The sequence below is a fragment of the Magnolia sinica genome, chromosome 15, assembly GCF_029962835.1.
Source record: "Magnolia sinica isolate HGM2019 chromosome 15, MsV1, whole genome shotgun sequence".
Lineage (NCBI taxonomy): Eukaryota > Viridiplantae > Streptophyta > Magnoliopsida > Magnoliales > Magnoliaceae > Magnolia > Magnolia sinica.
The window spans coordinates 41,655,974-41,680,195 of NC_080587.1; the positions used below are offsets into that span (position 1 = coordinate 41,655,974).

The following is a 24,222-nucleotide window of genomic DNA, read 5'->3' on the forward strand; positions in this document are numbered from 1 at the left end:
CAGCTAGCATGAATTCCTCAAGTAAATAATACTTAATATTTACATGTATTTATTTACAGCTAGCTGTCAACATCTCTACTTGTTAAATATGTACAGGTATTTACCAGTAACCAAACACGCCCTTATCAACAATGTCAAAATATTTTCCATATCCAAGGGGTGTAATACATTTGATGATAGTTATATATAAAATATGGCCCTCCAGTAGTTGCAGTGGCAAACCCACAAGAATACCAGAGTTTCTAGGAACAACATAACTATATCTTCGAGCCTCCTACCGCTTTACACTTCCAAATCTACTTCTATCATGCTACTAGTTAACGCTAATATTTCTATTGTGGGGAATCTCCACCAAAACTTCACTAGAAATCCATACTTGCACAGTTAACAAGTAGAGACAATTGTCTTGTATAAGTAAGAGTGCTTCTTACCTTTTCCTATCACTATAGCTTTTTTTTGGGTGCCTCAGTTGTAGATCTGAGTTGCAGTATTTTTCGAATTTGATTTTCAAAATTAGATGGTAGGCTCTCTAAGATTGCATAAAAACTGGTTGGTGCCTTGGCGGATTGACTTTGGTTTATTTAGTTTTTATGTCACTCTGCAATCCATCAACTATCAAGGTTTCAACACGGAGGGTTAGGTCAGCATTCTACACAACAATTGGAAACTTGTATCCTAAAAGATTTTGCACTAGAAACATCCACATGTTATGGATCCAAAGCATAATCATTTCACGCTTTTACCATCATTAACTTCATGTGTGCAATAAAATTAGTTTCTTCTCACCGTAAACATGTTTTGCCACATAAAAAGGAAAAACTAAAGCAAGCATTAACCATATCTTCGAGCCTCCTACCGCTTTTCACTTCCAAATTTACTTCTATCTTGATACTAATTAACACTAATATTTCTAGTGTGGGGAATCTCTACCAAAACTTCAGTAGAAATCCATACTTTCACAGTTAAGCAAGAGTGCTTCTTACCTTTTCCTATCACTGTAGCTTTTTTTTTCTTCTTCTTCTTCTTTTTTTTTTTTTTTTTTGGGTGCCTCAGTTGTGGATCTAAGTTGGGAGTATTTTTTTAAATTTGATTTTTAAAATTAGATGGTAGGCTCTCTAACTTTGCATAAAAACTGGTTGGCGGAGCTATTTTGGTTTATTTAGTTTTTATGTCACTCTGCAATCCATCAACTAACAAGCGTTTAACACAAAGGGTTAGGTCAGCATTCTATGTAAGAATTGGTAACTAGTATTCTAAAAGATTTTGCACTAAAAACATTCACATGTTATGGATCCAAAGCATAATTATTTCATGCTTTTACCATCATTAACTTCATGCGTGAAATAGCATTAGTTTCTTCTCACCGTAAACATTTTTTATCACATAAAAAAGAAAAACTAAAGCAAGTAATAAGATGAATTAAAGGGATACCACTCCACAATCTTCAGAAACTTGAAGATCCTTGAATCCACTCCGAGTACAATTCTCGAAATCAAAGAATGGCACTTTTGTTCTTCGGTGATTCCTTATGTCATCAATATTCTGCTTGCAAGTTATGGAAATGAAATCATCACCAACAACAAAATAAAATTATCCACAAGCTGGTTATACAAGATTTTTTAAAATTTATTAGCTATACGAAAAAGATTTAAATGACCAAAAATTCTTAAACATGAAATTCTGTTACATGAACACAATTTGTTATATATACCTGCCACCCACACCACTCGGAGCAAAGATGGACAAAAGCAACACCTTGTGATGTTTTTTGTGTGTGTGTGTTTTTTTTTTTTTTTTGTTTTTTTTGGGGGTTTGTTCGTGCATCATTTACGTTCAACCACGCATGTTAATGGGCTTTATCTTAAGCAAACAAACACTATGAGGTTGCAAATTTATCCAAATTGTCCAATCAACGGTTCACTTCTTTAACAGTTAACAGCCCCAGGCAAACTATTTAAGTAGTTATAACCAATGTTCGAAATATCGGTATCGCACAATGAATCGCACCCTTGGGATACAGATACGTATCAGTTATCACATGGGATATATCATTTGTATCGCATAGTTTATCGCACTTTTTGGGAAACATGGGGAAACATTGGGAAAATGGTTGAATTTTTTAATGAAACTTTGGGGATTGTTAAAAAGGCCCTTAATACACACTTTTAAATCATAAAGTTTCAGAAAAGAAGTGTACATAATAGATTTCCTTTGTATAGGGTCCTAAGCTATGCGTTGTCCGATTGAACTAAGACAACTATATTCAGTATCAACCCCGTCCATCCATTTTTCCATATCATTTCAGGACATTATCCAAAAAATAAAACAGATCCAATAATTAGGTAGATCATACCATAGGAAACAATGGTGATTGACCATTAGTGGGCCACAAAAGTTTTGGATCAAGCTAATAATAGTTTTTTCTCTTCATTCAAAACCATAAATTTATCTGGTAAAATGGATGGACGGAGTGGATAAAATACATGAATTATAGTGGGCCCACAAAGTTTACAAAGTACGCTGCTCATTAGGGGATCCACTTCCCACCATACTGGGGGTGGGGCGCTGATCGTACACAGATTTCCTGCCAAGTTCCTTCGCTCAAAACCTAGGTCGGGCCCACTGTGATGTTTGTAGGAAATCCACCTCGTCCATTCGTTTTTTAAGATCATTTTAGCACTTGAGAGCAAAAATGAGCAGGATCCAAGACTAAAGTGGGCCGCACTAAAGGAAAAGGTGGGTAGGAAAATTCCTACCGTTGAAACCTCCCTGGGTCGATAGTGATGTTAACATGTCATCCATACCGTTCATAACGTTATTCCTACACGGATGAATTGAAAATACAAATATTAGTCTAATTCAAAACTTATGTGGCCCCACGAATATTTCAAGTGTGGATGTTCAATCCTCACATTTTTGGCACACTTGAGTATTAGATCCTACTCATTTTTAATTCCATGTTCTAAAATGATTTCACAAAACGGATGGACGGAGTGGATTCCTCACAAACATCGATGGTAGGCCCCATTAAGGTTTCAAGCGCAGGAACTTCCTGCGGAAGGCTTTGGCAGGAAATCCTAGTACTGTGCTGACGCTCCTCGGGCTCAAGTTGTACAAACATTTCAAAGTTACATGGCCCCACAATAATGTATTTATTATATCTACACCGTTCATGCATTTGGAGACATCATTTTAGATCATCAACCCAAAAATGAGTCATATCCAAAGCTCAAGTGGACCACACCACAAATAGCAGTGGGGGACTGATTCTCACCATTAATACATTCGTAGGGCCCACCATAATGTTTATTTTCCATCCAATCAGTTAATTAGGTCACACAGACCTAGATGAAGAGGAAAAATAAATATCATATTATCCAAAACTTCCGTGACCCCAAAAGGGTTTCAATGGTAGACGTTCCATCTACCACTGCTATTTGCAGTGTGGTCCAGTTGATCTTTGGATCTGTCTTATTTTTTGGCTCAAGCCTTACGAAGAGCTCGCCAAATGGACGAACGGTCTGGATATAACACATACCTCATGATGGGACCCACAAAACTTAGCGACGTCAACACACAGCTCGGCGGTGTGCGCGGTACTCGATTTCTATTAAAAAAAGGGGGGGGGGGGCGCGGATTAGCTACTGACAGGTTGAGTAGCTACTAAATTGACGTGACCAAGTTCCGTGGGCCCCACCATGATGTATGTTTTGTATACACACCATCCATCCATTTGGAGAGAACATTTTATGCCATGAGCCTAAGAATGACTAAGATTCAAAGCTCCAATAGACCCCACCACAGAAAGCAGTAGAGAGAGTGACGCCCACCATTAAAAACTTCTGAGGGCCACAAAAGTTTTCAATTAAGCTGATATATATTTTTTTCCCTTTTATAATGTCTTTTTTTAACTTATTAATGGGTTGGATCTCAAATAAACATCACGGTGGACCTTAGGAAGGTTTCAACGATGGATGTCACTTTCTCCACTGTTTTCTGTAGTGCGGTCCATTACAGATTTTTTCTGCCTCATTATTTAACTCATGTCCTAAAATGATATCTCCAAATGGATGGACCGTGTGGATATAACACATTCATCATGGTGGGACCCACGTAACTTGGTGACGTCACTTCAGTAGCGATCTCGCTACTTAACCTGTAAGTGGCTAATCTGCATCCAAAAAAAAGGCTCGAACGACCTTTACTTTTTAAGCAAAGAAGGTTCCGAAAGCCCTAAAATTTCTCCCAAATCGGTGAGGATGTCTCCGGATTTCTCTCCAAAATTGGAGATTTTATTTGCAGTAACCTAGGAATGACGCTTCAATTCGAATGGCCCACCAAATGGAAGCTTCCGATCATGGCGATCTCTTCTACAGGTACCGAAATCCACCCTCTAATTTTTTTTCCCGATTTTTTCGGATGATGACGTCAATGTCCGACAATAATGGAGAGGAAATCGCGTGATATCGTCAAAATATCGTGCGATATCGACGATATATCGGCCGATATCTGGATTTTGGGTTTTTTGGTATCTTCCGGGGGTTATCGCGAGTGTATCGTCTCGCAGGGGTGCGATAACGATAATATTGGCCGATAGTATCGATATTTCGAACACTAGTTATAAACAGTGTTCGAAGCATCAGCATCACTACAAGTTTTGCTGGTTAGGGATACGGAAACAATATCGGTATCCCCGATAACCGAAAATGCAGGGAAAAATATGGGAAAACAGTGGAATTTTTTAGTCAAACTTCAGATATGATAAAATACACATTTGCATATTTAGGAATAAAAAAATTTGCAAAAAGAATGCATAGATAACAACTTTTCATTTAATGAGGGCCTAAAACCATGTGTTGTTAGAAAACTATCTAACCAGCCCATCCATCCAATCTATTAATCTAACCAACCTATCTACCCATCCAACCTTCCATCCAACCATCCATCAATATTTCAAAATATCGACAACACAATATTTCACCGAGAAATTGACAACAACTCAAAAGGTAACGAAAGATTGTGGTCTCAATATCGAGCATGTTGAGATAACAATAATATCACGATATTATCAACACTATTGTCAACAAATTGAAAATTGCAACCATACACGAATTGATGCAGGACATGAAAATTAAATATGATATGCAAGATCTCAGTCTTTAGATCATACTAATTCAAAAACAATCACATAATAATTCCACATCCCACACAAAAGCTCAAACATTCAAACAAGGGGAATCTACACGGGTCCTGGCCTAGACAGGCTAGGGCTGGATCAGTAAAAACGATAATCAAAGGTAAGTAATAATCATCCACACATGCACAGCAATCAGTCCCTAATCCAAGGGATTCACCAATTTCAATTTAGGGAACCCTAGGGTAAGAAAAGGGGAAAAAAATTAAAGATAATGCAATTTAGGGTTAGGGTTATGAAAAACAGGTATGAGAGGGAAAAATATAAAGAAAACCAGAGCCGGAAGACAGTCCCCACGTGCGGACAGCGGGTCAAGCCTGACGCACGTGCGTAGGGGTCTGGCCGCACGAGCAGGGGGGTCCCACACCTGGAAACTGACGCCTTGAGTCTGGTCGACCAGGGGTGGCCTCCAAAACCCACAAGTTTAGGGTCGATCTGAACTACGGGCTGTGCGTCGTGCTCCACCGAAGTTTCAGCCCTCCTTTAGAGCCAGAATCTGGAATTCTACTATAAAGAGGAAAACTGTTGCAATAAATGACAAATTTGAAGCATGGATGGTGGTAGGAGATGAGAAGTAGAGATGGTAGAGGATGGGGGTGAATCGGGATAGATGTGGCATCGCACCACGATAGTTAGCCTTTCGATGAAGGGAGGGCTTCCCACCCAATTGGACTTCCACAACTCAAGAACTCAGAGAAATAGGAAAACGCAGAATTTTTATTAAACTTCAATGAATTCCAAAAGCTACAAGGGGTGCCTATTTATAAGAAAATCCTATACCCCAAAACTCGCGCCATGTGCGTAACCTATTACTTGGCGATGAAGTAAACCAAAATAAAAACTAATCAAAGAAATCTAAATCATCCATGATATTCTAAATAACATTAATAAGCAAAACCTAAAATATGAGATTAATCAAACTAGTGGGCCACAATCATGAAATCCCATGATGGGCTTTACTTGACCACCGAGCCCACTCCAACGAACCAAAACTGTCTTTTAACTAGGAGGCCCTCCTTGGATATCGTCATTGACCCAAATCGATGGTGGGGCCCTCCTCCATGCGTACGTACGTGGGAGGGGGGGGGGGCGTGTGCGTGCACGCATGATGTCCCCATCACCAATACAAAATTTTGAAATGGAATTTTTTTTAATAAATAGATATTTGGTGATATCGATACTATTAATAGTAGTGGTTATAGGCCTATGGCCCACTTAGTCTTGGGATGTGTTGGGAACATAGATTTTGTATAAGGGGTATTTTGTATTTTTGTATAAGGACACTTTTGTAATTTCATCCATTTATAAAATAATATAAGAGAAAAGTGGGAATGTGAGCCCTAACTCTTAATTCCCTTTTCTCAAGATTCTTCTCTCATGCTTCTCTTCTTTTCATTTTTTCTTCTACTTTTATCTTTTCTATTCCGACTTGCATGGTATTAAAGACACCCTAGAACTAGTTTAGACTCCGTAATTCCTCCCGATCTAACCCAAGTTGCTAGATCTTTTTTCTTTAGGGCCTTCCAACACATCAGGGGCTTATCGAAACGTAAAGGGGAGCATGTTTCATCATCCATTTGTGCATAAAACATTTTGTTTTCTGCGTTGTTCCTCAAGTAGAAGGAAACGCTCACAAAAAGGAGCATGCATGCCATTATGAAGGTTTGTTGATTTCTCATAAGGTGATGTTAAAATCATTTGTTTAAGATTGTTGAGTTACGTGGAAGCAGTTCTTTTGATAGAATATTCTCTCCTACTAAGTCATGTGTGATGTGGGTTTGGTATTAATTTCAATTAGGGTGATAATGGGCCAGCAATCTTCACATTATTTTATTCTGGAAGTATAGTTATGTGTAGATCTCTTATCAGGTCAGCGTTTTTCTTTTGGCTTTGAAGCAAGTTGATTGTGGAATATCTATGGAACTAAAAAGTATAGTCGTTGGTTCCCCATCTTTTGGAGAAATGTTTGGACCCTCCTTCAATGCATCAATAACTTCTGTGAAGTTGAATGAAAAAAATTACCTTTTCTAGGCCAAATCTGTCAAGGTGTTTGACTTAGCCCACGAAAAGAGTTCCTCACAGATCCTAAGTCAGCGGAATCTTATCCAAATGCAGGCAATGGATGCATCAGGATGCCGGGATTCGCTCTTGGTTATGGAATGGTATGGAGTCTGAGGTGAGTTCTAATTTAGTTTTCTTAAGCACAGCAAAGGACGTTTGGGATACTATACGGAAGATGCATTCCTTATATCAGAATGTTTCTCGGATGTATCAGCTATATGAGGAAATCTTTTCCTTTCAAAAGGGGGACAAGCCTCTTGGTGAATATTTCACAAAGTTGACTGGAATGTGGGAAGAGCTGCCCATATATCATCCCATTACCTCAAGCATCACCCTTATGAAGTAGTGGGAAGATATGAAGGTAGTAAAACTTTTGTCTGGATTGCCCAAGGAATATCAATCAACAACGGATCAGATTTTGGGATGAGTTTCCATTCCTTCAGTGGCAAAGGTATATGCACAACTTCAAAAAGTCTCCTTGGCAAATGAATTTGACAACTCTCAAGTTAATGTAGATGATAAAATGGCATTCGCCTCTTCATTTGGTTATTTTGGCTTTCGTGGAGGTCGTGGTGGTCATGGTGGTTGCATTGGCGGCAGAGGTGGTAGACTCCCAAGGGGAGGCAAAGGCGATCATGGTGGTAGAGGAAAGCACATGTGTACTCATTGTGGACTGACAAATCATACAATGGACTTTTGCTGGGATCTTCATGGAAAATCCTCAAGGACTAATCAAGTTCCTATGGTTGAAGATGTTTCTTCAGATCGTAGATTCACTACTCTTACTTAGTCTAATCCTAGTGGTAATTAGATTAATGTTTCACTATCACAGGAGGAATATGCACGTTTTCTTTTTTCTTCTAGTGTCTCTTCATCCAACAATGTTGCATCCACCTCTACAACCACTTTTGCTCACTCAAGTAAAGCATGTCTTTTGTCATCTCCCTCCCCATCTTGGATCATCGACTCTAGGGTGTCCGACCATATCTCTGGTAATCGCGGTTTCTTTTCTTCCTTTAATTTTGCTTCATCAAAAAAATCAGTTGCTTTAGCTGATGGTACGTCATCTAATGTCATTGGTGTTGGTACTGCTTAGCCTAATGCATCAATACCCCTGTCGTCTATTCTGTATGCACCCAATTATCCTTTCGACCTTTTATTTGTAAGTTAGCAAGGTCTTTGAATTGTTATGTATCCTCATTTCCTTCTTATTGTGTGTTTCAGGACCTCAAGACAGGAAGGACGATTGGTGGAGGCCGTGAAAGGAATGGTTTGTATTACTTGGAGAACGAACCAATAGGTGCAGTAGTACCTATGCAGATTTGGCAATTCAATGGCCTCATCGTTTTGGACATCCTTCTCTTCTGAATCTATAGACTCACATTCCGTCTCTTCCTAAGGTGTCCAAGTTGGAGTGTGAAGCATACGAATTGAGTAAACACAACAAAGTCCACTTCTAATGCAGGACACATGATTTAATACTAGCATACAACGTGGAGATTATGAAAGAGTCCATAAAGTAATTCAATTAACAAAAGATGCTAACCCACCAAGTAATTAAGAGTAAACAATAAGAAATAAAATCTAATTTAACTTAAATCACATGCCCACATACTAAGAAATCACATAAATCAATTAAAAGTAGGCCGATGGAAGGATAAAACTTCAATTTAGCATAGGCACATTCTACACTTAAGGGACAGATTTGTAGGTTTTATGGTTAGGGTTAAGAAGGGAAAAATCTAGAATTTGAAAAATTAGGATTTATGAGAATTAGGAATTTTGGAATTAGGATTTTAGAAATTGGAAAAAATGGAAAATTGAGGATCTAGAGTTTAGGGTAGGGTTATGGATGGGGAATCAAGGGGTTTTGATGGGGGAAGCAAGGGGAAATCAAATGATTGAGAGGTTGTCCATACGGTTAGCTTAGGGGCTCAATGGTTGATTTCGATTGGGGTCGAAGTTGGATAATGAAAAGTTGAAGAAAAATATGATTTGGATGGTCTTGGATATGAAGGGAAGAAGAGAGATAAAGTTTTTAGGAAAATTCATCTTTTGGATAGAAAGGAAGAGAGAAGGAAGATGATAGATGGAATCCTCAACACCTCCGTTGACTGGGGAATGGAATCACACCACACCCAAGCTCCAAATCACATGGAGTATTCTTCAAATCACATGAAGAAGAGAAAACACAGCTTTTTTTTTTTCAAAATAATGGCATTAGGGCTTCACATACCCATCTTTCTCTTTTATAGTCTCATAAAAGACCTTTTTATAAACAGATGCTTTAAGATAAGATTCTCAACATAAAGATGCTAAATAAATTAAAAGTTGTTCCTAACTCCCTAATCTCAACATAAATATAAGGTATACTAAAAATAACGAAGCAAGTAAACAATCTAAATAACTAAACTATTTCGAGGCCCATAAGGGTCCACGATCAAGATGTCCGATGTTGCTCCAACAGTCCGATCATCGTGTTCACCCAATCCAACAGTCTGATGTGTCCATCAAACTCCTATATGCAGCCCACATGCATCTTCCCAATGCGGGGTCTTCAAAGATGCACGCGGTGTTTAAAATATCGACGATATCAACCGATATATCCCACGATATTTCCTGTATCCCACCTATGCGACACGAAACGCACAAATAGTGGGATATATCCCACATGTTCGATCCGATGAGCATTTTTTATTTTCAATCCATTTTTTTATGTAAATCATATTAAATCAGTGTCAAATTGTTACAAATCCATGTTTTGTCATGTTTTGTATGAAAAATCATGGATTGTGTGAGCTTTAATTTTGAGATTTGGAGGAGAAGGACCAAGTTGCAAAATTTTGAAAAAAATTTAAAATTTTCCCAACTTCTCACAAATAGGTTGCAATCTGTGTCCAAACATAAAATCAAACATGTATGTAACATGATTTAGTGATTATTCTTCTGCTTTTGAATGTATTGCTTGTGTTTCCACGCGTCTTCTTACATTTATAAATTATATGAATATACTTTGAATATACTTGCATCGATTCAGTTAGACAACGCATAGATTAAGACGCCATAAAAAGAAAACCTATTATGTGCACTTGTTTTTTAATGTTTTGATTTGTGTGTATTGATGTCTTTTTTAACAATCACTGAAATTTCATTGAAAAAATCGACCAATTTCCAATGTTTCCCCATGTTTCAAACAACAACGATACATTACGCGATACAACCAATATATCCCATGCGATAACCAATACGTATCCGTATCCCAAGGGTACGATACGTAACACGTGTACGACCCGAGGCCCCGAAATCCGGTTCGTACACTGGATAGCCGTTGGCTGTAGGTCCATTAGCCCCGAGAATGTTTTGACTTGATTATAATGTTGTTCTGTTATCGAGCCGCAAGCCGTATTTCAACCCGATATCTGAATTTTAATATACGGACTTAAAATTAAACAATCTGAGAAATGACAATTATGTCCTTATTTTATCTGGTGGAACCCCATTATCTATTTTTCAAAATCCATATAGGACACAGTATAGGCCCTAACAACAACAGTCTCAACAGCAGTCACAGCGGCAGCAAGGTAGACAACCCTTTCCCCTTCAAACGCAACCTCGTGTTTATGCAATCCAGAAGAGAGATTCTTAGACTAAGGGAGGAGTCATAGAAGGTATACTCGTAGTATCATCCCTTTTTGCATGTGTCCTTTTTTATTCTGGCGCATCACATTCATTTATAGCAGATAGCTTTTGTCAGTCGTTAGAATTGTCGAGAACATCGATGACCAAGGGATTAGAGCTATTAACTCCTTTAGGGAAAAGAATGGTGTTGAGTTCTATATGTCAGGATTGTCCTGTTTACATAGAAGAGTATGCCCTTCCAATCGATTGTTATGTTTTGGTGTTGTTAGAGTATGATGTGATTTTGGGAATGGACTGGTTATCCAAGTACGACGCAGTGTAGGACTGTACAGCTAAGACAGTCACCTTTTCTATACCTGACCAGACTCAATTTCAGTTTGTGGCTGATTCTAAAGATAAGTTTATAGAGACTTTGATGTCCTGTATTCATGAAGAGTCCAAAGGTGTATGTATTGAACAGTTGCTGGTAGTACATGATTTTCCAAATATTTTTCAGGAAATTCCAGGTTTGCCACCAGTTAGACGTACAGAGTTTCGAATATATCTTATCCTTGGCACTACCCCTATATCCAGAACCCCTTATCATATGGCACTATTAGAGTTGCATGAGTTGCAAAGACAGATAGATGAATTATGTCGTTTAGAGTTTATTCGCCCGAGTACTTCACCTTGGAGAGCGCCTATGCTTTTTGTAAAAAAGAAGGATGGTTCTTTACAGTTGTGTGTCGATTATAGAGGACTTAATAGGGTTACAATTAGAAACAAGTATCCGCTCCCAAGAATAGATGATTTATTCAATCAGTTGAGTGGTGCGCAGTATTTCTCGAAGATAGATTTATGGTCTAGGTATCATCAGATTTGGGTTCGGGAGGAGGATATCCCAAAGACAGCTTTTGTCACTCGTTATGGACAATTTGAATTTTAGGTCATGTCATTTGATCTGATTAATGCACCTGCAGTATTTATGCAGTCGATGAATGAGGTATTCCATCCTTATTTGGACCAGTTTATTGTTGTTTTTATTGATGATATTTTAATATATTCAAAGACAAGGGAAGATCATGAGTATCACTTAGAGATGACGTTGCAAACCCTTAGTGCCCACCAGCTATATGTTAAACTGGAAAAATGTAAGTTTTGGCAGGAAGAAGTAAATTTTTTGGGGCACACGGTTTCGAAGAATGGAGTTTCAGTTGATCTAGCTAAGGTTGAAGAAGTTTTGCAATGGAAACAGCCGAAGAATGCATCTGAGATTCAGAGTTTCTTAGGTCTAGCAGGGTATTACAGACGTTTTGTTAAAGGATTTTCTCATATAGCTGCCCCACTAACTCGATTGACTCAAAAGAATGCAATGTTTGTTTGGAGTGGAGCCCGTGAGCGGGCATTCGCGGAACTAAAAACTCGTCTTATGACGGCACCGATTCTCACTCTTCCATCTAGGAATGATGGATTCGTTGTTTATACAGATGCCTCGCTTATAGGTTTGGGGTGTGTCCTAATGCAACAGGGCAAGGTAGTAGCATATGCATCTCGCCAACTTAGGCCTCATGAGCAAAATTATCCCGCACACGACCTAGAGTTAGCAGCAGTAGTTTTTGCCCTAAAAGTATGGAGGTATTACTTGTATGGGGTTAGGTTCGAACTCTTTTCGGATCATAAGAGCCTGAAATACCTCTTTTCACAAGCCGAGTTGAATATAAGGCAGAGACGTTAGATGGAATTGATGAAAGACTATGATTTTGATCTTCAGTACCACCTAGGAAAAGCTAATGTGGTGGCGGATGCTTTAAGTTGTCAGCCACAAGCCCAAGTGGCACAATTGAAGATGCGAGAGTGGAAAATGGTAGAAGATATAGCTAAATTTGATTTTGGGATGACTCTATAATCCTCAGTTGTACAATTAGCAAACTAGACGATTCAGCCCTCTTAGATATCCCAAGTAATAAAAGCCCAATAGTTTGATCAATGGGCGTTGTTTTGGAAAGATGTGATAATAGGGAAAAGTCAACCAAAGTGGCAGATAGGTTTGGATGGTGGACTTCGGTTTCAGGGCAAATTATATGTTCCAGATATCTCAGAATTGAAGAAAGCCCTTATGGATGAGGCACATCGCACTCAGTTTACTATCCACCCAGGATCTACGAAGATGTATAAGGACATGAAAAGGCAATTTTGGTGGACTGGAATGAAACGTGAAGTTGCTAGGCATGTGTCAGAGTGTGACGTTTGCAAACGAGTAAAGGCAGAGCACCAAAAGCCTGCAGAGGAATTGGAACCTTTGGAGATACCAGTATGGAAGTGGGAACATGTAACTACGGATTTCATTGTGGGTTTACCAAGAACCTTACGTCGACATGATGCTATACGGGTTATTGTAAACCGTTTGACAAAGACAGCTCACTTTCTTCATATGTATTTCTTGGTTTAAAGATCAGCTCACAACTTTGTTTATAAACGATATTGTTAGATTACATGGTGTACCTGTTTCGATTGTATCTGACTGAGATCCGAGGTTTACATCAAAGTTACAAAAGAGTTTTCAAAAAGCAATGGGGACTACTTTAAGATTTAGCACAGCATATCATCCACAAACAGATGGGCAGTCTGAAAGAGTTAACCAGATTCTCGAGGACATGCTCAAATCATGTGCATTAGATTTCTCTGGTAGTTGGGACGACCACTTGCCGTTATCAGAATTTGCGTATAATAATAGTTTTCAGGCAACTATTGGCATGGCTCCCTATGAGGCGTTATATGGTAGACCTTGTAGGTCCCCAAGTTGTTGGACTGAAATTAGTGACCGATGTCTTTTAGGTCCTAATGTTGTCTAGAAAACGTCTGAAAAGATTGATCTTATTTGACAACGTATGCTACAGCTCAAAGTTGATAGAAGAGTTTTGCAGATCACTGGTGTAGACCCTTAGAGTTTGTCATGGGAGACCGTGTATATCTCCGAGTTTCACCAGTAAAAGGTGTAGTACGATTTGGTGTTAAGGGAAAGTTAGCCCCGAGGTTTATAGGGCCCTTTGATATTGTTGAACGAGTTGGCACCGTAGCTTATCATCTCACTTTGCCACCCCAATTATCTGGAGTTCATAATATTTTTCATGTCTCGATGCTCCGTAAATGTGATCCGAAGATAATAGCACCTGTTATTGACTGGCAATCCTTAGCAGTTCGGGAAGATGCATCCTATATCAAGCAGCCAATTTGTATCGTGGATAGAAAAGAACAAGTTCTTTGTACTAAAGTCAACCCCTTAAAGTCCAATGGGGCTATCATTCTATAGAAGAAGCAACCTGGGAACGGGAAGCAGAGATACGCAGTCGTTACCCTCATCTATTTGATTCCTAGGTACGTATAAGTATGATATGGTTATTGTTGTATTGTACTGCTATAACCTGATATGTTTTGAATTTTCAAGAACGAATTTTTTTTTAGGAGGGGAGAGTTGTAAGACCTGAGACCCCGAAATCTAGTTCGTACACTGGATAGCCGTTGGGTGTAGGTCCATTGGCCCCGAGAATGTTTTGACTTGATCATAATGTTGTTCTGTTATCAAGCCGCAAGCCGTATTTCAATCCGATGTCCGAATTTTAATATACGGACTTAAAATTAAACAATCTAAGAAATGACAATTATGTCCTTATTTTATCTGGCAGAGCCCCATCATTGAGTTTTCAAAATCCGTTAGGTCCGAGAGCCTAACCGTTGTGACCGTAGTCGAGTTACGAAGTTACTGGCGAAAACGGCATGTCAATAGGACACTTGGATTGTAAGTTATGAATAAATATGCACATGTATATTTTGATTAAATAACTCAAATGACCTCGATGTTTTTAAAATCCTTGGAATACTTTAGTTCAAATTACTTAAATAACATTGTTATATTGTTACCATAAGCTTACACTTCTCAAAAACATCACAAAAGACCTCCCAAACCTTTTTTTTAGACAAAAACTAATTTTAAAACCAGTTTCAAGTCCATAAACATAAAAACCCTCTTTCAACAACCCATTTCCAGCACTCTCTTTCTTGTTGAGTTTGAAGTTAAGAAGAAGAAGAAAAGGAAATAGAAGCTGAGTTTGAGAGCTACTCCTCTGATAGTTACAGGTGAGTGCATATATTAGGATCACGCATATATGTGCGTTGGGTTTTCCTTGAAAACCCTATTGCTGAATTTTATGCTTTAAATCCCCTTGAAAACCCTATTGCTGAATTTTATGGTTTAGTTGGAAATCTCCTTGAAAACCCTATTTCTGAATTTTATGGTTTAGTTGGATTTTCCTTGAAAACCCTATTGCTAGATTCTCTGATTTAGTTGGATTAAGTTATAGTTGATTTAGTTGGAGTAAGTTATTGCTGGATTTTCCTTGAAAACCCTATCCGTGTGGCCCAGACTTTTACCCCCGCTACCTGTTTGACAAAATGTTTGAAAGAGCTAACCTTCCTCCTTTTTATGTAGTTAACTTTTGGGAAAATGCATACTTATGGCATGAAGTCTTATAGCGGAAATGAATCTCAGATTGGATTTCGATTGGTTAAGTCATGTGCATATCATATGCATGGTTCATAGTTGTTGTACCATTGTATGTTTAATAGTGACTGATTCATATAATGGTATGGTGATCATAGTGGATTGTGTTGCGACACACGATGTGTTTACCCTATGAGAAACTTAAATTCATGAGAAGACCACATGAGGAAGGTCAACCTATGCTTCCCTTGAAAAACATGATATATTGTGATTGTGTGTGGACTCATGCATACGGTGATTGTCAATGCGATGAAACATACTTTGTTATGACTTGAGTTGGACACCACACCAGAAAATATGTAATTCAACAGGACATGATTAGAGGGTCCGTGGGTGAAAGTCCCTAAACCCCGATTGGTACTATTAGGAGTAACTATTGCCTAGACCGGGTGGAAGAACAGAGCGCTAGAATGCCGAAATACCAAAGTAGGCAGCGACTCCCACCGACGCGTGTCGATTGGTTGAGAGGTTTGACCTGACCTACTTATGGGCAAGCAAAAATAGGTTGTGTGACGAGCTCGTAAATTGTCCACTATCGTTTTGTCAGGCGACTTATAACTTCTCGCTGTTAGGCAGATAGTGAGGTTCAACACAAGTGGGTTAGACTAGTTCGGCCTATGAACTATGTAGTCTCACCTCTGTAGTTGACCACAGTGGAAAAAGTCTATACAGGTGGGTAGCAATCATATGCGAGTTCCACCTCTGTTTCAGACCTTGTGATCCAATTGGAAAATGTGGAAAGTTGCGGAAACGTTGAAAGAGTATGTATGTTACAAGTGGGTAGAAGTCTCACTTCTGTATATAAAAATGATTTGGAATATAAAAAGTGGCATAATGCATTGTATCTTTATTTTATTGTTATCGGTCCAGCAAGCCTGTGCATTATATGAGCATGACATGAACATGCATTTTCACTGCACACGCACTCACTGGGCTTAGTAGCTCAAGCTTTCCTTTCTATTTTTTTTTTTTTACAGGTGAGAGTAGGGAGCTGCAAGAGTAGAGGCTATAGAAGTCACGCGGTCGAAAATATTGGTGATATCGTTGATACTAGCGATACAAGCGACACTTGAATTTACACAATAGAAAATATTGGTGATATCGATACATTGGCGATACAAGAGAGAAGTCACGCGGTCGAAAATATTGGCCATACAATGGAGATTTCGATACATCGACAATACTTAGTGATATATTGCCAATACCTAGATTTCTAATACTACCAGTGTTATTGATGTCGCCAAGCTTGATAATATATCAAGGATACTCCGAACAATGTACGCACACACACATCCATCCATTCATCCAACCAACCATCAGTCCATCCATGCATGCATGCATACATATCGATCAACCAATCCATCCATGCACGCATGCATATACACCCATATAAACATGCATTTCATCATACAACCATGCACCCATTAAAAAAAATGAAATGGAATTTTTTTAATAAACAAATTTTTGGCAATATCGATACATTGGCAACATTATCGAAATATCAATGATACATTCTGATACATGCAACACCTAGAATTTACATAGTCAAAACTATAGGCAATACACTGGTGATACAAGCAACACCTGGAATTTACGCAATTGAAAATATTGGTGATACATTTGCGACATCAATAGATTGGCATTACTTGTATCGCCAATACTCGGAATTTCTAGTACTACCAAGTACCAATGTTATTAGTATCATTGAGCCGAAGTTATAGATAACATCAGAGATACTATCGATAATATCGGGATACTCCAAACAATGGTTATAACCATTAAATAATCATGTAGAAAGTCTATTGATTATGTTGGGATGTATAGAGTTACGTACTCATGAGTACCATATGTATATCTGAGATTAGGATTAGAATTATCCCTAATTTTATTTTTCTTTCTATATTTTATCTTAATCTTTTCTCTATAGTCTCTTTTATAAATATAATATTAAGTGAGGGAGAGAATATCTTCCTTATCTCACATTCTCCCCCGACCCTCACATGGTATCTGAGCACTATTGATCCATCTCTTTATCTGTATTGATTTCTTTCTTTCCATCTCTCTTTTTTCATTATGATCTAAAAGGTCCATCCAGACAGGCAAAACTAATGGCCTAACTAAATCTGACCGCAAACCAAAAATGGGCCCCATTAAGTACTCACAGCCATTTGCAGCACCCCTGTAATTACTAGAAGTGTTGTTGATGCAAACAACAGCCACCGGAAGCAATGGATCACATGTTGAATAGAACAATTAGATTATCTAATGGGCATGAATTTTGACCCATGACAAATCCAAGGGGTGGCAATAGTTGCACAAAGTGTGAAGCAAAGCAACAACAAATTCAAATGCGGGTGCGGGAAAGCGTCTCTTTCAAAATGTAAACAAGCATGTCATTACTAAACTAATAATTACAATTCAATTCAATGGTGCTTGGATGCAATATCGAATTGGATCAGATTGATAAGTCTAATAAAGTAAAAATAACCGAATCATGATTTCCATAGCATATTCACATTGAGCGGCATAGTCCCAAATTGAAATAGTGTGGCTAGAAACTTGGGAGTCAACAGGAACATAGTTGCAATTTGCAAGCCACTTCCTAATTGTGAAAACACTAGGAAATGACAGTTTCTATCATTTCCTCTATTCAACTGAATGATCGATATTCAATTCACCCATGCATCCAAAGTTACAAACACAACCATGACAAGTAACCAAAATGAACATGATCATACCTTTGAGAGTAAATATAAATCCAAAGAGCTAAAGTCGTCATACTTGAAATCCTTAACTTGTTCAGATTTGTAATAACTTTCTAGGGAAATGACTTCACAACCAACAATATTCGCCATTTTATGAGCCAAACTAGTTTTCCCAGATCCACTTGGACCTCCTGCATGAGTTCATAAGAAAACATTTAATGCCTGAAGAACTTATAAGCTAACCAACACACTAAATGGCCAAAGCCTAAGAATTCTAATGAGGTTGATATGGAATGTTATAAACATATGTTAGTTACGTTTCATTTACAGTTTCGTTGGAAATCTAAAACATATAAAAGAGATGTTCCATTTTTGCAAAATTTCAAAGCCACATACTCTTATGTAAATGAAAGGTAAAATACTCACGCAACTAAATACCTCCTCCAACATGAACACATTGTAAAACTGTTGAATTTTGCAGTTGAAGGCTACTTCAGTTAAACAATAAGATAAAACAGATCGAGTTAAACCGGGATTTACACATTTGAGATTCAGCTTAAGCTTCAGACAGCTCTTTGAGTGTAGACAGTACAAGAGAAACTTAAATCAAATATGATTCAATCATCTAAAAGTTTTATGTGTCAATTTCTATTAGTTCGCGTTTAATTATCTAAGTTGGTTGCATTAGGAGAGCGTGAGATGTTTTGAAGGAGTGAGGGTAGGGGAAGAATTGCTTGTTATGATGCCTCCCCAACTCTACAAGGTGATATCCAAGAAAGGGGAAATGATCAATGACTTTTATGAAGTGATTGGGGCAAGCTTCCTTGGAGTCTGAAATTCTAAAGAAACTTAAAGGTTCAAAAGTTACATAACCAAATCGAATAAGGAGAATATCAATTTGGATGCATAGCTTTTTCCTGAACATCAAACTATAAATTTCTCCACAAACGCAACGAAAAGATAAAAATAAGAGTTGCAGATGAATATCCAACAACCTACTAGTTGCTATGGTAATGACTGCAGTAAACAGGATCATCTTCAACCATTGGCAACACTTGCCAAAGGAAAGCACCACATGCTATAGCCCAGGAAAAAAAATTTCTTTTTTTTTATTCAGTAAAACCTTAAAATTGAATAAAAGAGAAGAAACGAGGAGAAAGAAGAAAAAGGAAAGAAAAGGAGAGCAAAGAGGGAGAAGGGCCCGCTGAATATGTTCACACACTCATTCACCTCTCCCTTATTATAATGGGGCTTTCATTATTAAAGATAAAATTACAAAACTGCCCCTCTTTACTTAAACCAAGCCCATCTAATATAAAATATTGACATTTTGGGGAAACAAGAAACCAATCAGGGAAATAATACAAGGACCCAAAACCACTCTGTGAGATTAATATGTACAATTCATTCTGATAGCGCATCCAAGCACACCCATAATAACACTAGCACCCAAAACTCCAAATGACATGGACTGAAGTTTACATTTGCTGAACCATTTAATTAGCGCTGAGATGGCAAAAGAAGGTGCACATGCAGCACTAGAAGGTGGCATTTCAGTTGTGAGTCTCTTTACACATGCATTACTTCATCTAAGAGCAGCGGATATTCTTTTTGTTGATTCTTGGAAATGAACTTGTTTTTATTTTGAGTTCATAGTCCTTTGAAGAAACACTATCTGATGGCGAAAGGGCATTCTAGAGGCCAATCCCAATCGTCGCTAGGAAGATCTACGGTTCATTTTACCCAAGTGCAAAAGGATAAGTTCCATTCCTTTCAAGAATGGGAGGGTGAGGAAGGTGAGTTCTCTTTACGTCGTGCAAGCCATACAGACTCCAGATTTGGGAGAAGGATCTTCAATGATCGGCAAAGACAAGGAAAGACTGCAAATCTAGGGATAGGTCCAAAGGGAAAGGGGTAGTAGTCCATAGGTCGAATCATGGTGGTATGTCTACGTGCGCAGCAGAGGAAGCGGTGCAGATAACAGCAAAGGTCACAAGAGACCCCAGTTCTAGAAACACAGGAATCAGCAAGGGGGAAGGAAGGTTGGTCTGGATCCTCTCAGGGAGCTTCCCACTCTCTTTGTGGATCGTTTCCCGGATGAGTGATTGGAACTAAATTTCTCCCACGTGTTCAGCCAATTTGGAAAGGTCTTGGACATTGCCATCCCTAGTGTCAAAGGTTCATCTACTAACAAGGGCTTCACTTTTATAAGTGTTCGTCGTTGTTTTGACGATCCTTTCTCTAGCACGGGTGACGAATGTGTGGGCGTGCCAGAATTGGGATTATGGTTCCAATTCAAACCAAAGAACAATGACCACGAGCGCCAAAGTAGGGAAACACTGAGTATGACCAAGATCCAAGGAGATCGGTCGCTATTCATCTACTCGCTCAAAGTGTAAATGGATCAGGCGATAGTTAGAGGGTGGGGTTTGTCCTCTGATGATGGGTTTCTGTTTTGCCTTCCGTACGAGAGGACTTCTTTTTAATGCAAGAAGGGTGAAATAGTAAAGGGAAATGAAGATCGATAGCTATCAACCACTAAAAGTGCTTCGATTACAGCTACAATTATCAACCATTGTATTTATGCTATGAATGAAGCTAAAGAGAGCGAGTGGTAAAGCGGAAAGTAAATAGTTATGCTAAGGGAAAGAATTTACTTGATAAGAGCAGCGATTACATTAAGGAATGTAAATTTGACAGGATAATTGAAAGATAATTAAAGATAATTGAATTGTAGATTTTGTTTGGGTTGGTGCGAGACCCCTTCTAAACTTGCTTAACCTTCTATTTATAGTGATTCTTTGTTATTCCAAACACTTCCCACGATTCAACGGTTATTATAACTGCTTCCTCCCTCTCTGCTTCTAGATTCTTCCCACGATCTTGTTGAGAATAATTCAAACTCAACGATCATAAGGATGTTTGAAATTCCACGATTTACTCTCTGTTTGTTGTAACTAAGTTGGATGTGGTCAAGCCACATGTCAGTAGCTGCTTAAATCTCTCAAGTGTTAGGTGCCTCATCATGTCTATAAAACAGTCTACTACATAGTGTAAATGTACAACAAAAAATTGAATATACTCTGTTATCCTACAATCCAAAGAAAACAGCCCTTATTGCTTACGTGTGTTATTTGTGAAGTTTGTGTTAATCGTGATTGAGTTGCTATTACTCCAACAAATTTGGTATCAAAGCAAGTTCCACAGCGATCTGGAGCAAGGTAAAAGGTAATGGCAACCACAAGTAGCATGGTAAGTGTTAATCAAAATTTTGTTCCCATTTTCAAAGGAGAAAATTATCCATTTTGGGCTATTAAAATGAGAACAATATTTATGTCTCACGATTTATGGGAATTAGTAGAGATTGGTTTTACAAAGTATAATGATCAAGAAGGAAGGGTGACCGCAGCTCAAAAAGCGGAGATGAAAGAAAATAGAAAAAAAAGATGCAAAGGCCCTATCATATATCCAGCAAGCTCTGGATGACACGATCTTCCCAAGAATAATGGGAGCTAAAACATCTAAAGAAGCATGGGACTTGCTTTGAAATGAATTCCAAGGGTCAAGTAAAGTAATCATTATAAGATTACAATTTCTCCGTCGTGAATTTGAAATGTTATTGATGAAAAATTCAGAATCGGTTCAAGAATTTTTCAATCGAGTCACCTCAATAGTAAATCAAGCTAGGTCTCTTGGTGAAGACCTATCTGAACAAAAAATTGTTGAAAAGGTGCTTCGGAGTCTTAATTCAAAATTTGATTCCATTGTTCCTGCAATAGAGGAATATAGAGATCTAAGCACTTTGCCTTTAACTCAATTAATGGGATCTCTTCAAGCCTATGAAGAGAGGTTACAAAAAGACACAGAAAATTCTGTTGAGCAGACATTGCAGACAAAACCCACTTTGAAGGAAAGATGGAGTGAAGGTACTGCAACTCACCCATTTAAAAAGGGTCATGGGTGAAGCTCAGTCAAACCAATCCTTTAAAGGGAAAGGAAAAGGCCACTACAACAACTCTAGAAACTCCAATCAAGGTAATTGTAAATCCTCTATTCAATGTTATAAGTGCAAAAAGAAAGGGCATATTGAAAGAGACTGTTGGTATAAAAATAAGAATTCCAATGTGCCTCATTGCTCAATTTGTAAAAAAATTGGGCATGCTGGAAAAGATTGTTGGTATAAGTAAAAAGATAGGGCAAATTTCCATGAAGAAAAATTTGATGATGAAAAAACTGATGAAGAAAGCCTGCTTCTTTCATGTTTTACTGTATGTACTGAAAATGTTTGGTATCTAGATAGTGGTTGCAGTAACCATATGACAGGTGATAAATCATTATTTGTTGAGATGGATGAGACTATTAGGTTTCAAGTACGGATGGGAGATGATAATCAAGTTCAAGTGCGAGGTAAGGGAACTATTTCCATAGACACCAAATCAGGTAAGAAACTTATTCATGATGTTATGTATGTTCCTGGCATTGCTCAAAATTTAATCAGCTTGGGACAATTGATGAAAAGAGGAGTTGATGCTATTTTTGATGAAAATAAATGCATGATATTTAATAAGAAAAACAAGGAATTAATAGTTTCAGTTGAAATGACTAATACTAAAATGTTGAAGCTTGGTGTAGGAGAAAACCAAATGTGAGTCATCTTAAAGTATTTGGATCTATAGCCTATGCTCATATTCCTTCGCAAAAAAGACAAAAATTAGACGATAAGAGCAAAAAATATATTTTTATTGGTTATGGTGATGAAACAAAGGGCTATAGACTCTATGATCCAAAAAATAAAATTTTGAACATCAGTCGAGATGTTATCTTTAATGAAAATGGTGCCTAGAATTGGGAAAGTAGTGCCGAAAATACTCATTTGGTTGTTGATCATGAAGAAACCACATCTTGTATGCCACCAAATGAGTTTCATCCACCACCTTCACCACATATTGAATCAAGTGAATCGCCTCCAAGAAGGGTAAGAAGTCTTACTAATATTTATCAATCATGTGATTTTGCCTTCTTTTCTTCAGAACCCACATGTTTTGAAGATGCAGTAACAAAAGAAGAGTGGTATGATGCAATGAAGGAAAAAATTGATGCTATTGAAAAAAATAAAACATGGAGATTAGTTGATTTGCCCCCAGGAAAAGAAGCCATTGGACTGAAATGGATTTATAAATCCAAATTCAATCCTGATGGATTTTTGAAAAGGCATAAAGCTCATTTAGTCGCAAAAGGTTATGCTCAAATTCCAGGTTTTGATTTTTTTGAAACATTTTCTCCTATTGCTTGATTAGAAACCATTAGAACTGTTTTATCTTTGGCATCTCAAGAAAGTTGGCATGTTTATCAATTTGATGTCAAATCAGCTTTCTTAAATGATGAGTTACAGGAAAATGTATATGAAGAACAGCCTGCAGGATTTAAATTCAATGGAATGGAAAATAAAGTTTACAAATTGGAGAAAGCTTTGTATGGACTCAAACAAGCTCCAGAGCATGGTACAGTAAGATCGACAGGTACTTCCTTAACACTAATTTTAAGAGGAGTGAAAGTGAACCTACTCTTTATGTGAAAACTCAAGGTATGGAAATCCTTATAGTTTGCTTCTATGTTGATGATATGATATATACAGGCAATTCTATAAGTTTGATGAAGCAATTTAGAAAAAGTATGACGTCTAAATTCGAAATGACCGACTTGGGCCTTTTACATTATTTTTTAGGCATGCAAATTATTCAAGATTCCAATGGTATTTTTGTATGTCAAGAAAAGTATGCTCATGATATATTAAAAAGATTTAATATGACTAATTGTAATCCTGCAAAAACTCTCATGAATACAAATGATAAACTTATGTTAGAAGATGGGGTAGATAAAACTAATGGAAAAGACTACAGAAGCTTGATTGGTGGACTAATCTATCTCACTCATACAAGGCCAGATATAATGTTTGCAATCAGCCTTCTATCTAGATTCATGCAAAATCTAAGTAAACAACATATGGGATCAACAAAAAGAGTCCCCCGATATATTCGTGGCACATTGAACTTTGGAATCAGGTATCGCAAGGTGAGTGATTTTAA

At 37.8% G+C, this 24,222-nt stretch overlaps 1 protein-coding gene across 9 annotated transcripts in view; it reads right to left on the reverse strand.

Moving 5' to 3' along the window:
• The window catches only part of LOC131226647 (uncharacterized), a 127,879-nt gene that overhangs the window by 45,983 nt on the left and 57,674 nt on the right, over positions 1 to 24,222 (reverse strand). For all 9 annotated transcript variants that reach the window (XR_009161957.1, XM_058222241.1, XM_058222245.1 and 6 more), the window contains 2 exons: positions 18,170 to 18,327; positions 1,432 to 1,542 (listed from right to left, as the gene is read on the reverse strand). Coding sequence is in view for 8 of the 9 variants with exons in the window: in XM_058222241.1 (XP_058078224.1) it covers positions 1,432 to 1,542; positions 18,170 to 18,327 (269 nt within the window). In the remaining variant the exon portion in view is untranslated. The remainder of the gene's footprint in view (positions 1 to 1,431; positions 1,543 to 18,169; positions 18,328 to 24,222) is intronic.